Below are 16323 nucleotides of genomic sequence, written 5' to 3'. Positions count from 1 at the left end.
TTTACCTCTGCTTTATCAGCTAACATGCTGCTTTCTTAAGTTATCAGTTTTGTTTATACACGGTGCAGAGTGCTACTCAGGTAGGAAGGCTTAGGGAACAAACACTGTGCAATGTGGACAGGCTACTGAGGGGACAGCGTAAGGATCAGGGGCTCATGGCTGGATTGGATAACTGTGTTGAACCTTCATTACATTCTGGTAGCTCATAGCAGAGCAGAGCCCTTCCATGCTGTCATACTGTCTCAGCAGTGATGTCAGCTGAAATTGGCAGAGACCTTACCTCTGCCCCTCCCCACACAGTTGTAATAATCATGCAGAAATAGGGTATCATAGACTCATAGAATGGTTTGGGTTGGAGGGGACCTTAACGACTTCCAGGGAGGGGGCAGCCACAACCTCTCTGGGCAACCTGTTCCAGTGCCTCACCACCCTCACAGGAAAGAATTTCTTCCTTATACCTAATCTAAATCTACCCTCTTTCAGTTTAAAACAGTCCCCCCTTGTCCTATCACTACACTCCCTGATAAAGAGTCCCTCCCCATCTTTCCTGTTAGCCCCCTTTAAGGAAGGCCGCTACAATGTCTTCTGCAGAGCCTTCTCTTCTCCAGGCTGAACAACCCCAACTCTCTCAGCCTGTCGTCACAGGGGAGGTACTCCAGCCCCCTGATCATCTTTGTGTCCCTCCTCTGGACCCACTTGAGCAGGCCCATGTCTTTCTTACAGTGGGGGCCCCAGTGCTGAACACAGTACTGCAGGCAAATAATATAATACTATATAAATTTATATAAATATATATAAATATAATAAAATTAATTCAAATTAGCAGCCCCTATAATAAAAAGGTGTCATCCTCACTGCTGATCTTGGTGTGGTTAAGTGAGGCAGGTACATTGAAAAGGGTTGTTTGAAACATGCTTGTGCTTTTGTGCATGTTTAAATTCACCCTCATGGTGGGAGCTGGTGTGTGCTTTTTACCATGGGAAACCAACCAAATGCCTCAGTTAAGAGCCCAATTGCTGTTGCTTCTTTTGAATAGATAGGCCTTGACAGGATCAGCAGGGATAAGGCAAGGAAATGGAGTAAAAACATATGAACAGGTGTCAGTGTTTGAAGGAAATGGGTAATTCATTCCTGAGATAACAGCTTTAAGCTGCTTGCATGTGACTGTAGAAAGGCTGGGTCTAAGAGAATAAACCTTGATATACATAAGATATGGAAGTATGTGTGCGTGTAAAGCCAGTTTCTGTAAGGGTTAGGAGCTGTACATCTTTTAAAGGCTGAAAGAATAGGTGAGTATGGGGAAGAAGGGGATCTATGCTGAAAAAGTATTGGCTGTTATTAAGCTTTATTTATCTTCTGTCCCAGACTAATGACGTGGAAGCAAGTGTAAAACATGAGATAGCAACTGATGAGTTACCTGTAAATGGAAAATTTGCATCTGCAGATGCTAGTGTACAAGACAAGTCTCCTGATGAGCACGAACATTTTGTGGAGCCCAAACCAAACATCCACTCTTTAATTCTGGATTTCACACCGGTGAACTTTGTGGATTCAGTTGGAGCAAAAACATTAAAATCAGTAAGTAGAGCTTTTTTCCCCAGAAAAAAACAATAGAAGACTTCTGAGATACCTGATAGGGCACCTGTCAGCATGAGACATAAATGCCAGCTCAAATGCAATCCAGTATTTCACCTAATCATGGTTTTAATTCTGTAACTCTGCAAGTTTTAGCTGAATACTGGGGAATGTGGACTGTGCAGCTTTCACGGTAATTGGCTTACATCTTCCAGGACTGCAATGTGTACACTGATATACCTGTGTTTAACTTCAGTTTAACTCTGTTGCAGATTATAAAAGAATACAAAGAAGTTGGTGTCTGTGTCTGTATTGCCAGCTGTAGTGGTGAGTTGAGATTTTGATTTTTTTTCTGTGTGCTTTATGGAAAAAACTGTGTTTTATCTCTTTCCCTCTGGCCCCAAACTTCCTGCTGCCAAGTGCCTCAGTAGTACCAGCACTTACTTCACATAAAATTGGATTAAAATTGCATTTGAGGAAAAGCAAGTCCATATGCATTAGAGCCTTCACTTTTGTGAAAGTAGAGCACTGATGTAATGAGTTCTGTGAGGACTAGATCCCCTTCCCATTTATTCCAGCTGGCAAATTGTAAATGCCACACGGCACTTCTTATCTTGAAATTGTTGTAATAATGTCATAAGGAGAAAAGCCTGCAATGTTCCAAGTTTCTGATATTTGAAATTGTAACATCTTCTGCCAAGAATAGGCCTCTGTGTATGTCTGGATAAGAGAATTACCCATTTGGAGTAGAAGTAGTATGTGATCCACCTGGCTATTTTAAATTTAAATAATAAGTACGAGATCAAGTTGGCATCTTCTTCCTGATATACCATTGTCTTCCATCTTTGTACTTTAGTTTATGCACTAACGCCATGTTTGGTTTTTATTTTTTAGGCCCTGTTATGAATGAGCTGACAAGACTGAAATTTTTTGATAACACTGTAACAAGAGAGCTGCTGTTTCACAGTATTCATGATGCTGTACTTGCTTGCCAAGTGAAAGACAGGTCTGCTTCACAGACTAACTTTGACCTCTGAAGAGTGGCATCGAGCAGAATGGAAGCCAGATTTATGCTGATGGAGACTCTTTCTGAATATTTAATTTGCACAGTTTAAAGAGAGCCTAAGGCTATTTGTATCTACGGGTATAGGGTGGTGCTTATTTTCTGTAGGAAGAGTGAATAAGGAATTGGAAGCCTTCATGCTCTTGAATTTTTTCCTTCGATCAGGGTATATCCTTCCAAAACATATGAGCACAAAATTATGCAAGACAAGAAAATTCAGTGTATTCTGTTACAATCAGAATCCAATAGACAAGGTGACATTCCTACTCCTGTTGAGAAAACAGGCACTTTAACTCACTGAGGTGGGATCTTGCAGGAAACAACTGTTCTGCAATTGCAATGCACTGTACCAGTGTCTTTAAAGAACTTTTAGATGACTTTTAAAGCCTGATGTCAACATCTACATACAACAGATTCATATAAATTATAATGATCTGCCAGCTGGATTAATGAATTCACACCGGTGGCATTTAGCTGCTACACTTTTTAAACCTGGATGGTACAGTTATTTTTTTTAAATATCTAACCTGTCTCAACTATACTCAACTCTTTGTTGCCTTAACAATTTCACTCTAATCTGAAGTTCACTTAGAAACCCATTGTTTAGTTATTATATTATCAATAATGGTACTTTCACTGCCAAAACAAAATTATACTTTCTACAAAAGAATACAGCTGATTTTAAGCTAAAATTAGTTTAGCTTCAAAGTGTGAAGACAAAACTGGTTTAAGGCAGGAATGAAGCCTATTAAATTATGAACTGATGCCCTATATGCAGTCTCGTAAGCTGGAATAAAAACGTAGACAGGGTCTAAAGTCTCAGTGGTCTACAAAAACAACTTTCCTGTGGCCTGAGATCTTCCTACCAGCAGTGCTGCTTCTGCTTCAGCTTTTAAGTGCTTTGAGAAATTGTCATGGTTTAACCTCAGCCAGCAACTAAGCACTGTGCAGCTGCTCACTCACTCCTCCCCCACCTAGTGGGGTGGGGAGGTGAATTGAAAAAAAGAGAAGTTAAAATTGTGGGTTGAGATAAGAACAGTTTAATAATAAAATATAATAATTAAGATATGTTAATAATAGTAGTAATGAAAAGGAAGATAAAAAAAGAGAAATAAAACCCCAGACCCAGAGAAGTGATGCACAATGCAGTTGCTCACCACCTGCTGACTGATGCCTGAGCAGCAATCAGCCCCTTGGCCAACTCCCCCCAGTTTATACACTGAGCATGGTGGTCTATGGTATGGAATAGCCCTTTGGCTAGTTCGGGTCAGCTGTCCTGGCCATGCTCCTCCCAGCTTCTTGTGCACCTGCTCACTCTCCTAGGAAACTAAAAAATCCTTAACTTAGGGTAAGTGCTACTTAGCAACAGCTAAAACATCAGTGTATCAGCATTATTCTCACACTAAATCCAAAACACAGCACTGTACCAGCTACTAGGAAGAAAATTATTAACTCTAGCCCAGCTGAAACCAGGACAGAAATAGATTTGAATAGAACTCAAAAATGTTAGGTTTGGGTTTTTTAAAAGGAGGAGTGTGGGTGTTTTTTCAATTGTCTTCACAACCTGGCTGCTGTGGTACTGCTTAACTTCAGATGGAAGATGAAAAACAGGGAAATGTAATTCAAGCAAAAGAGAGCAATCTTCAACACCTGTATTTCCCTAACAACAATCACTATGAATCTGAGCAGAGGTGGGAACCTAAAAGTGTTTCTCTGTGGGTTATTTCAACAGCACAGGGGAAGTGGAGTGTCAGTGACATTTCATTTAGCACCCTCGAATCAAAGGTCCTGTGCATAAGGTAATTCAGACAACTTCCTCTCTTCTGAATGCAGAACTTAATACTTTCCTTTTGCTTCAAGATCTGCTGCCATTAGGCCTTGCTTCAGGTAAACCAAGTTTCCCAAGAACCGGGGGCAGGTGGGAAGATGTTTTACTTCCTCAGACTCCCCTGCCAATAGGGATAGGAAGCTTTCTGCATCAGAAATTACTGCTTAGCTGGAGTTCAAAGGATTAATTGAATGCATGTTAACACATTGTGTGTGTTTATTTAAACAACTTCTGGTACATTTTTATAACTAGTTTAACAAGCCTTTGTATCTACATACAGTATATTTTTCTACTTTCAGCTTGTCGCAGCTTCAGTTTTTAACTATGTAGTCTCTTCAGTTCATGTCAAAATCCTGTCAACTCCCAGAATAAAGTGATGATCCTGACTTGTCAAAATTTTCCACTTTGTCTTGGTGAGATGTTTTTATGTGGGACAAGCCAAGGTCCCCAGAGGCAAGTGTCTGTTGCCAAGGGGGAAGCTAGGAAGGGTCACCACCTCCAGGTCCTCCCTGCTGCTCAGGTTCCTGCTCCTCACCCCCCCCCGCCGGCTCCTATCCCTGCCAGGCCCCACAACGATACAATTAATGCTGCGTTTCCCATCCTGGCAGCAACAGCTGCACTTCCGGGGAGCTGCGGAGACGTGAGACTGAAAACCTTTGCCCAGGAAGGTCCTAGATCCCAGGCTCTGCAGCACTAGTACTCTGTCACCCACACCTGGGTGCTACCAGTGTTGCTGGTAACTCATCCAGCAAAATGAAATCGGGCAGCTTTTGACCAGTCTCTCCGGTGCTTTGCTGCCACCAGCGGAAGCACGGCTCCCTACTCGCCAGCCTCACTTATCTACTAAAAAGTAAACTGACTTCCTCTTTCCTATACTGATTAACAGACTGCTCTCTAAAAATTTAAATCCCACTTTAGGCTTGTCAGTGCTAGATTAAACAAACCCCCATCCTTTAAACTCATACTCTTTCCCCTCTCCAGTGTGTTGACAGTGACAGAGTAGTTAGTGCCTCTACCCGCTCACTGCTGCCGCCCCACCACAGCAAAGGTCACTGGATTGCCCAAGTCTGGTTTGACACCTCTTAATGATCAGAATAATATTCCTCTCCCCTTCCTTTTTTTGCAAGAGTACTGATGATAATTCAGGATACCCAGTAAGGTCCAGACTCTTCTTATGTACTTCACTTATCCTTCTTCACTAACAGGTACACTTAATTTCAAGTGCTGCTCTTGGTAAATAGATAACTTTCAGTGCTGCTCGCTTTCTTCTCAGGCTCAGAATGAAAAAAATTCTGTCCCACCAAAAAACTTGCATCCCTCCCTAAAATGTTCTTACCAAAATAACACATAACAGTTGAGATCAGTTTTTCAAGGAGGTATGGGCAAAACCACAGGATTGCTTAAGTTTGCATATCAAGTTACCGACACTGGCCAAATTCCTAATGAAGTTCACACACCACATACCCTCTTTCCCTATTGCACATGCTTCCTCTTTCAAAAAAAATAAAGTGGCTTCACAATCTAAGCTTGATAAATTGATGTTTGTTATATCACAATGAGACCTGATAAAGACCAAGACAAAGCAGTTCCCAAAAGCATTTTTCCCCCAGTTATTTCTTTGAGCTCTTCCCACACCCTCCCTCAAAAAAACTTTAATGCAACACTTGAACAAAAGACAACGAAAGGCTGTTGCTTTTCATTGTCCAAACCATCCAGCTCCGTAGGAACATGGCAGATGAGTGAAGATCCACCTTTCAACGTTGCCTGCCGCCAACAACTGTCAGCTATTGCCCAGCTACCGGAGCACCAGGATGCAATCAGGGTCCTCCTCTGTGCACAGTAGCATCTTGGACAAGAAATACAATGTATCAAAGTGCTCCTTAGTAGACTGATGTCTGTTAATAATCTTTTTTAGAGCAGGAAAAAGGAATCTTCCTTCCCTTAGCACTAAGAAATTATGCTTACTTCTTCCTCCTTCTTGACCCACTTACTATTTTTTAAGAAATAATCTCAGCAAAAGAGATGAAGAAAACCACTGAAGAAAAACAAGTTATGATGGTACCAGAGGGTTCACCTAGGGGGAGAAAAAACATTCCTTCGTGTCTTCCCTAAGCTGGGCAGTCACTGCCAGTGACCACCAAGCACTGGAGCTGAGCTGAGCTATGTCTGACTTCTCCTCAGCTCAGTTTCTGCGAGTTTTCTTGGGACTCACCTACATCTCGGTGCTGAGCATCACACAAGCATTTCTGGGTGCACCCACAAACACTGCAGTCACATGGGGATCTTTCAGCACCTCTACAGCTTAGATGGTAAATTTTGGGGTGTAAATGGTCACTAGGGATCTAAACTTTGGATTTCTAACATTGCCCAGGTATCTGGTTTTAAAATACTCACTGGTTTAGGCTGTGTTGTTAGAATCTCACTGAGATTTTTTTCCTACAGCAGCAATACTCCACTGGTGTAGAACACACTCATAATGAACTCACAGCTCCTGTTTGAAATACTCCATTTATTTTTAGCTTCCAAGAACAAAACATGAACTACTGCACTTGGATTTTTGCTTCACAGCAAGTTTAACAACAGGAACAGGAAAAGCATCCCAAGATATTAGTTGTAGGTCATGTAGCGGGGGGTAGCACTGAACTTTGCATACGATTTAATGACTTTGTTCACTGCTTCTAAGAAGTCTTTCTCTGTTGCGATTTTCCGACGCGCTCGGATAGCAAACATGCCTGCCTCCGTGCAGACACTGCGAATCTCAGCCCCTTTGAAAGAAAGGGACAAACAAATTCAACACTGACCACCAGTGGAGATGAAGCATACAGAAAATTGTTTAAAAAAAAAAATAAATTCAGCTTACCTGTGCTATTAGGGCACAGCCGAGCCAAGAGCTCAAATCTGATGTCTCTTTCAACACTCATGGAACGAGCATGTATTTTGAATATGTGAGTTCGCCCCTGAAAAAAGGATGAAGGACAGAATTGTTCGCAGTATGAAAGAGGTGGTGACTCTACTGTGCAGCTGTCCATATCCAGAGCAAGGACAGATGGAAAATAAAACTTTTATTTGCTGCCCAACTATAGCTTCCCATATCTGGACTAGCGTATTAACGTGTCCGTTACTAAGTTAAGAAAATAACTTTTAAAATAGCTTTAATGGTAGAAGTACCTCAAGAAATCTCTCTCAAAAGAGCCAAACAAAACACATTCTAACTTAAGAACTAAATCATGGATCTGGTTAAGTGATTCTTTATCTGTTGAGTCAGGAATATACAGTCAATACAGCTATTTACCATAGCTTCTTGGCCAGGGATGGAATCTGTGCAGTGTGGGAAAACCTTTTTGGCACATCTTTAATCCCCCAGCTTTCCATGTAGTTTCACGGAAATGAAGAGTGCTGCTTTTGTTAATTCTTGTAAACTGCTTCCAGACAATAATGCCCCAATTGAAGAAACACTCTGATATCAGAATATACTTAGCTGTGAAAGAAAGCATTCTCACCTCAAGATCAGGCAAGCTAAACTCTATCTTCCTATCCAACCTGCCAGGCCTCATCAGCGCTGGATCCAGAGTATCGGGTCTGTTTGTAGCCATCAGCACTTTGATGTTGCCTCGTGGGTCAAAACCATCCAACTGGTTGATCAGCTCCAGCATAGTACGTTGCACTTCATTGTCACCCCCAGCCCCATCATCAAAACGAGCCCCTGGAGAGGAAGACACACAAGTTTTACAAAATAAAAGAGGGAGCTTCAGAGCCTGGAGGAGGTGTCGCAGCTGCTACACAGAAGACACCGGGAAAAATAATTTTAAGTTACATACAAATATTTGCGATGAGTTTAAAAAAAGGTGTGAGGGGGTTATTTGAAAATTACACATTTCAAACAAAGAGTGAGCGGTGTTACCCATCCGTTACAACAGGCGCTGTATCTTCATCCTTAGTACAAAAGGGCCTATCTCCCTGCCTAATAACCAGCCAAGCTGCTGACATTTATAAGTGTAGCTTGTCTGTTTTGCCTCCCCCTCAACCAAATCCTCCCCACCTTGTCTGTGTAAAAATTGTTCTATTTTCAAAGGACCTTTTTTTTTTTTTTGAGATTAATTTTCAGGCAGTAATAAAGGTTTAGTATGTAGTCCGGAAGCTGAAGGGGCTTTAAGTTAACAGTACTTTTTGCAACATAACACAGAGATTGTTCACTGAAGTTCAAATAATCTGGGTGTTCCAAATATGCAAAAATGTCTCCTCCTCTGGGCTAAATACATTCAAGATATATAAATCACTTCTTGATAGCTGCCCAGACATGGAACATGCTGGTAGTAGTTTTGCTAAATAGGTATCTACAAGCACATTTCTTGAAATGCAGCAATACAGATAAAGAATTACAACATGAAAAGAAAACCTGAAAGTTCTCATGTGAGATTAGAGCTATAGATACTACAAACATACCTCCAATGGCATCAATTTCATCAAAGAATATGAGACAAGCTTTTTTAGTTCTGGCCATTTCAAAGAGTTCACGAACCATTCGAGCTCCCTGAAAGCAAAAAAATCAAGATTTTGTTAAAGATTCAAGGCACGTTAAAGGAAAACCATCAAAATTAAACTTTTCATGCTTCCAAACATGTCTAAATTTCCAAAGATTAAACTCTCTCATTTGTACACATATATACAATGGAACATTCACAAATCTTAAAGCAATTTATAAAGCAGAGACAAATTGCTAATTTAAATTCAGAAGTGCAGATCAAGTCATTTCTCTCAGGGCCAACTGAAAAATATGTGGCAGAGTTCGGAACAGAATCCTAATCCTAGAGTCCTCCTGAACCGCAGACTAAACTCTGTGCTGCAAAATCTGTTTCGTCAATGACAAGATACTTCAGGTCTCATAACTGATTGCCTGATCTGCAGCGATTTGTTTGACAGTTCCTCCCCCCCACCTCATGTACATTCATCCACCGCACCCACTATGGCCTCTGGTCCCCACGACTGGAAATCTGCAAATCACTCCACACTCCATTTGCTCTTACCTCTCCCACGTACTTCTGCACCAATTCAGATCCAATTACTCTGATGAAGCAGGCATCAGTCCTGTTAGCAACGGCACGGGCACAAAGTGTTTTGCCTGTACCAGGTGGTCCAAACAAAAGTACTCCTTTGGGAGGCTCAATTCCAAGGTTAACAAATCTTTCAGGCTGTAATGGTGGGAAACAGAAAGCAAGGCTATGTGTGAATTAAACATAATTTGCATATACTCTTTGATGCACATAAAGAAAATCATCAATGAAGAGCAATATAAGCCAGGCTTGGCTGGATTTCACTTTAAAACTAGACTCCCTTTTATTTAGGTGTTTACATTCAGCTACAATATTTTTTCTTGCTTTTTTCAAATGCTAGCAGATGACCAGAATACTTTCAAAATAATAAAAGTTTCAATCTGGAGGTTACTTACATGAAGCAGAGGGGTTTCAACCACCTCTCTCAGCTTTTCAATCTGCTCTTTACAACCACCAACATCACTGTAAGTGACATCTGGTTTTTCTTCTACCTGCACAACAAAAAGATGAGCAAGCAGTTAACACCCTGATGCTGTGCATCTCTCTGGGCTTTCAACAGCCCAGAACAAAATCCAATCAAAGTAATCAAAATTACAAGACAAAGCAATGTCATAGTAAGTAAAGGCAGTTCTCACTTGCATCATGGTGACTGTGGGATCAATCTTTGGAGGCAAGGGGATATGGATTTGATACTTGTTCCTGTCCACCCTGGTGAGAAAACACAAAGACCATTACTTTAACACCGGTTAATTAAACTGTTATGTATAAAACACTCTGTAAATTAAAAGCTGAATTCTTAAACTGTTCTTTTCTCTGGCATCAAGACAGCCCAGCCCTGAAAGCTAACAGTCAGATGGGCTAGAAACTGAAATTCCTTCTGCAGGGAAGTTTGGAATTAATGTTTTTGGAAACCTTAAAGTATTTTGAAATATCCCACAGAGCAAAGTGGCAAAATATTGATTCTAAAAAGTAACGAGCTTCACCTCCTCAGCGAACATTTCCTGTAGCCACCCTGTGTGTAACTGTGCAGCCAGCCAGAGGAAGCAGGCTACGCAGGCTCCCTGAAACCTGGGACTATTGGGGCCCAAACTGAAAGGTTTCCGTTCATGATGCACAGTTTTTGTCAGAATGATATCAAAATCAAAAGATTTCAGCATAGCATGCAGGTAAATTACTGTCTTCCAACAGAAAGACATTAGTGTTACAATTTCAACCACTGCAAAAGTATGAAATGATAGTTGTTGATATGCCAAACTAATGGATCAGATGAGGAAGCTTTGTCTCCAGGAAAAATCTTAAGAACACAAAGATTTTGCTTACCCAACTCGCATGCCTTCTTCTATGTCAGTAGGTGCCACCTGGTCACTCAGATCCACCACGAATTTGGCAAACTGCTTGACATTGATAATGTACTTGGGATCCTCCGAGTCTGCATTGATTATCTTTGTACACCTAATACAGAACATACAATTAACACCACCAGGGAGAAAAACTAATTGGCTGGCTTGCTATTTGTATAACCATCAAGATGAGAGAGTCATATTTTCCACATACACTGAAATAGATATTGTACTTGTGATTCTATTATTATAGCATCACACAATAACTATAGGAATAAGTATAAGCATGAAGTACGTAACACATCATCAAACACAACACGGTTCCTTTTTGATACAATGGTAAAAAGCACTTTCAGTATGCACAACGCATGAACCTTTTTTAAAAAAAAAGTCTACACATAAGCTATAAGTCACATTTTTAACACTATGCAGCTCCACTGCAAAGAGGAAGAGTAGACCCACCTTGCAACCTGCAATGGTTGCTCACTTTGGAGAGTTTGCTTATCTGCAGCCAGATCCCACAGGGCAGGAGGAGCCAGGCCAGTGTCGGATTCCTTGATTCCTATGTACAACACACACAGCTGAGGAGGAAGCAGCTAACCCGTACGTCAGCGATCCTTCCCACACCAAGAACCTTAGACGTAACCCTGCAGGAAGCTTTCTGAGAGACCTCCAAAACACATGCACACACATCTTTGATAGACTTCCTAAAAACCAAGTTTCCTAAAGAAATGAGGCCTACGTGACTGTGCCAGCTGAACAGGCAAATACCAGTCTAGCCACCCTCTAATACAATTTTGCAGTGTGGGGACAATTACAACCAAGCTTGACAGAGATATCAAGAGAAACGTATTTCTGAAAGTTTCAGAAAAGGAGCGGAACTCTGCAAGTGCTTTCACTCAAGGAAAGCTTTAGTGCAAGATATCAGAAGCTAAAGGATTCACACAGATGAGAAACTTGATGAATCTTCCAAACCATGGATATAAAAAGTACCATCTCCATGATGTATTTGAAAGAATCAAGGATTTTACTGGAAAAGAGAAATTACAGTCTTCCTGGCAGAACTGAGGGCCACTAGAGGATTAGTAACAGGGCAACAAACATACATCAGCAAAACAAAGAAAAGTTAGGAAACAATTTTTATTCTGTCATAACTGATCAGCTGATTTTAAACCAGCTGATTTTAAATGCTCACTGCTCTGATACACATTTTTGCTTATACAAGGACTGGCACCACTACTTAATACATTGGGGTTTTGCAGTCTATGAAGTTCACTCACTATTCAAACGCAACTTGACACAAATCACAAGAAATTATCTAGTGAGAAAGGGGCATTTGTTTCATGCCACCATATAAATAAAAATTACATTTTTGAATAAAAATGTGTTAAACTACAAAATTAGATAATCATATGTACAGATTAGCCCTGCCCAATTGAGAAGACCATCACCTACAAAGCAAAAACCTCAGGTTACCAAATAAAGAATTGTATTCTTTTGAGAAAAACAACAATAATAAACCAATGCAGAAGTTGTTTAAAATCAGCTCCTTAAAACACTCATTTTGGTATATGTGGCTTAAGAAAGAAAGATACCAGTGAGCTCATTGATTTTCTTAAGCAGTTGTTGAATATCATCTTCTACTTGCTTGATCTGCCTTGAGTATGTGCTCTGGCCCTGGAAAACAAATATGTAGATTTCGTAACTCAAATTATTTTATGTTTAGGAAAAAATGCCAATAGCTGCTAAGCATCAAGATGTTCAGCAGACTGTCTTGGTATAACAGCCAACTATTGATCACAGCCAAAAAGACAGTATTAAGTTCCAGTAACAATATTTCTCTTTGCAAAAATAGAGTGCAGCTACACACAATCAACCAATTGCGCAAGTGGAAATTTTCCACATTTGTAAACTTCAAGGACTTGTTTTTCTTTTAAACCTGTTCAGCCTTATTTTTTAGTTGTTTTTTTTCTAAAATTTAAAAAATACTTAGTAAAAATTGTATCTCAATAGAATTCTGTATACGTTATCTGTATACATTATCTGAAAATCATCTGTTCAAGTTCTTTAACTACTTTACCCAACCTTTCCATCACCCACAGAAGATAGCAGAAAGATCATGGGGCAAATCAGAAGCTAGATTCTTGCCTGGGATAAAATGCTTTACTATCTTGCCCTGCCTAAAGCAGGCAGAGCTGAATCTGGATTTCCTCTATAAGATCTCCTTCACATCAACTTGGCAACACAGAAGCCACCACAGTGGGCAGAAGCCATATTTCAGAGCTTTGTAAAGGGGTCTCAGTGTCAACAAAATTCAGACTTCTGGCAAACATACCCAAATGCAGACATACACCAAGTTGTAAGTTTCACAGACCCACTGTACTCTCTGGTGGAGTGAAGATTTGCATTTTAAGCCTTATTGTCAGTGGAAAATGCCTCCCAAGATTACATTCTTTTTGACAAGGTCCATGGATTGCTCACTAACAGTTTTTTAACATGATGGCTAAAAGCAAGTAAATTTGATGGAAGAAGGGCTGTTATTGTTCTTTATAATGCAAGAAAATTGGTTAGCGAAAAGCCCTAGAAAAGCCCTTGCTGTTAGACCCCTATGACAATCAGCTATGAGATACAAAACAAAAACAGAAGAAAAAAACAACCTTCATTACTTTCAAGCTAACAAATCTACTGGATTTTTTTTAGGGTTTGGTTTGAGGCTTTCTCGTCAGAAGGCAGAAAGGGAGAAAAGATTTTGGTAGGAGAGAAAAGCATTAGGAGAAGCAGAGTTACTAAGTACACATCCCTCCACTCCTGCATTCACTTCCTAACAGGACTTGCTTTTTTTTCTTTAACACTCTTGTGTATATATATATATATATATGTATGCTACTTACATATGTTTTCAGCAAGGCAATATCTCCTTCATCCAGAGCTGAAACAAGACAGGAAAGACTTAGCTTCCAATTTTAAAAACAAAACCAGCAGTATCAATTCTGCTTCTACAAGATGAAAACATGTATTTTAAAGGGATTCTCTTGAGTTTCTACTTTTTCACTTAACCGAAGTGGAACAAAAAAGTATCAGACAGTCAAGAAAAACAAAACAGGGTCTCCAGCTACTCTCTTCAGTCCAAAAATCTGTACCACCCACAGCTCACAGCAGGCAAACTACTTAAACTTTGCCTTGCTCAGAGTAGCTTACTGACCTGTGACTACACAGAGAAGGAATTGAAGATATCAAAACTTCGTCTTTGTAACTTTTTGTTTCTTAACATGTTTTCTTAAACATCAGCGAAAAACTGTCACCACTTTCCACCAGTGATGTCTCTTTTCCAAAATGCCCAGTGTGAGCAGGAATCAGCAACCAAATCTAAGCTGGTCCCGGTAACAAAAAACTACCATAAACTACTAAAGCAGCCTAGAATCAGTAACTAACACATGCTGAGGTTTAGTATTATAAAATGGAAAACATGTGAATGGCTGTACCAGATGAGATAAACACTCTGGCCCAGTATCCCTTCTCCAACAGAATGGTCTACAAACGTAGCAAATACATAGTGAGCTCCCATTCCTGCGTCACATGTTGTTACTAAGAGCCCTTAAAAAAATCTTCCTTACGCAAAAATTTTTGTATCCCTGTAAACTTTCGACAACTTTCAGCAGAATACGCAGGAAAGAATCCCCCAGTTTAAATCAGCATTGTGCTTCCTTTACTTGACTTAAACTTGGAATCTAAAAATTGTACCTAAGCCTCATAATTCCTGCATCAGAACAAGCAGGGTGAGCTGTTAAATGCGTAAGCTTTTTGCACAGAGTCCTGCAGAAATGCTCCAGTGAACTCTCCCACTTAACTAAGAAAAATATAACTATTAGTGTCATCCCCTATTTACTCCCATATCACTTGACATTTAACAGACCTTTAACACTCTCCCTGCCTTCCCCCAAAAGCTATCTCTTCTCCGGACCAAATGACGGCCTTCACCTTAAGGATCCCTGGCCTCAGTTTTCTCTCTTTTCTAATTCCACTGTACCTTTTTAAGATAGAGGGAGTCCAAACCACACAGTATTGAAGATCTGGGTGCAGCATGTATTATACAGTATTTTGAAGATTTTTTTTAGTGTTGAACCTTATTTCTTTCCCGATTATTTGTACTAACCCATTGATTTTTTTATATGTAGTAAACACTGTTGCTACAATTCAAAAATCTTTCTTGAGCAGGAACAGTTCAAAGTCCATCACTAATTACATATAGTATTGCTTTTGCTTCCAGATGCATTATTTAATATTTACTAACATGAAATTAAAAGGCAAATGAAATTCAAACACGAGGAGCAACTGGTAATTTTCACACTGTGCTGGTATCTCCAGAAAGATTTGCCATCTCATTCTCTCCCGCTTCCACTGAATGACTTATGAAAGTGGCAGCGCACAGGGTTGGACAGCCAGCTCTGCAGGACTCCACCAGGGAAGAAAAAGAAATTACCGCGTTTTATTAGGCTGGTCTTTTAGCTAATCATTAAACCACAAAAGGCCTTTTGTCTTACGAAGAGCAAACGAAGCTTTTTAGGAGCCTTTTATAAGAAAGCCTCAGCCTTGGAAACAGCGAGGCCAGACAGCAGCATGTGGATCCGGGCCGCAGGCGGCCAGCGGCTCCCCCGCAGCACCGGCCGGGCGCTGACAACCCCCCCGGGTGTTTGCTACCCGCTCCCCGATCAGTCCTTCGGCTTCAGCAACAGCCTTCGCGGACCTGACCTCCCGCAGTTTCCCCTCAGAATCCTGAAAAACCTGACTGATGTTTACGTTTAACACCACCGCCCTTTCTTTCCCTAGGCCGCCTCCCCCGTCAGCGCCGCAGACGCGGCACCGGCCGAGGCCGGGCTCCGGGCCGGGGGCGCCGCGCCAGAAAGCGCATTAGAGGGATTTTTACGTCTTTTTTTCCCTCCAGCCGCGCTCCTTCAACCCCACCGCTCCCGGCACCGAAATGGCGGCCGGCAGCGCCGCCCCCGCCCCGGCGTTGCTCGGGGAGTTCCCCCGCCATGAGCACAGGGACCACCTCACCGCGGATGGGTTTATCCTCCTTCTCCTCCTCCTTAGTCTTCCTCTGGTCGGCGCCCAGGTAGTCCGGCATCCTGGCGGCCCCGTCCGCGGCCCGCTCTGCCCCGGATGCGTTACGCAGCACCGCCGGGGCTTCCGGCCGGGCCGCGCCGCGCCGGGGGGACACCAAAGGAGGGTGCACCGGCCCGTGCGCGCCGCGGGCCTCGCGCCACCGGCATCTCCTTCCCCCCCGGCACCGCTACCGCCGCCGCAGAGTTCCGCTCGCCGTCGGCGGAGCTGTGTGCGCCGCGCCGGTTAAACCCGCCCCGCCCCGAGCCGCGGGTCTGAGCTCGGCTGCTGCCGGCCCCGGCTGGGCCCCGCCGCGGATGCCGGTCCTGCTGCGGAGCGGCGGCGCGGAGGAGGCAGGGGGGCGAG

The 16323-nt window shown here is 41.9% G+C and overlaps 2 protein-coding genes across 4 annotated transcripts in view; one reads left to right on the top strand and one right to left on the bottom strand.

The window, feature by feature from the left end:
• Nucleotides 1-3408, top strand: part of SLC26A5 (solute carrier family 26 member 5) — a 38372-nt gene extending 34964 nt beyond the window's left edge. For all 3 annotated transcript variants that reach the window (XM_074869903.1, XM_074869904.1, XM_074869906.1), the window contains exons 17-19: nt 1366-1578; nt 1848-1902; nt 2470-3408. In XM_074869903.1, coding sequence (XP_074726004.1) covers nt 1366-1578; nt 1848-1902; nt 2470-2612 — 411 coding nt within the window. In that variant the 3' untranslated portion in view covers nt 2613-3408. The remainder of the gene's footprint in view (nt 1-1365; nt 1579-1847; nt 1903-2469) is intronic.
• A 3547-nt stretch (nt 3409-6955) lies between these two features.
• Nucleotides 6956-16083, bottom strand: PSMC2 (proteasome 26S subunit, ATPase 2). The gene is made up of 12 exons (XM_074869918.1): nt 15913-16083; nt 13749-13786; nt 12453-12534; nt 11320-11419; nt 10838-10969; nt 10153-10225; nt 9913-10008; nt 9491-9655; nt 8910-8997; nt 7967-8169; nt 7327-7423; nt 6956-7231 (listed from the first exon to the last, which is right to left on the bottom strand). Exons 1-12 carry the CDS (start codon nt 15980-15982, stop codon nt 7074-7076), a joined length of 1302 nt encoding a protein of 433 aa, XP_074726019.1. The 5' UTR covers nt 15983-16083; the 3' UTR covers nt 6956-7073.
• Nucleotides 16084-16323: the final 240 nt, after the last annotated feature.

This window comes from Strix uralensis, chromosome 5 (assembly GCF_047716275.1).
Source record: "Strix uralensis isolate ZFMK-TIS-50842 chromosome 5, bStrUra1, whole genome shotgun sequence".
Lineage (NCBI taxonomy): Eukaryota > Metazoa > Chordata > Aves > Strigiformes > Strigidae > Strix > Strix uralensis.
Note: the sequence above shows the minus strand (reverse complement) of the source record. Positions and strands in the feature narration are given on the sequence as shown.

Coding starts and splice junctions, on each gene's coding strand:
- PSMC2 (XM_074869918.1), bottom strand. CDS start 15,982: ATGCCGGACTACCTGGGCGCCGACCAGAGGAAGACTAAGGAGGAGGAG. Junction 11,420..12,452: donor GAAAATCAATGAGCTCACTG/GTATCTTTCTTT, acceptor TGTTGTACATAG/GAATCAAGGAATCCGACACT. Junction 10,226..10,837: donor GAAGAAGGCATGCGAGTTGG/GTAAGCAAAATC, acceptor TTTTCTCACCAG/GGTGGACAGGAACAAGTATC.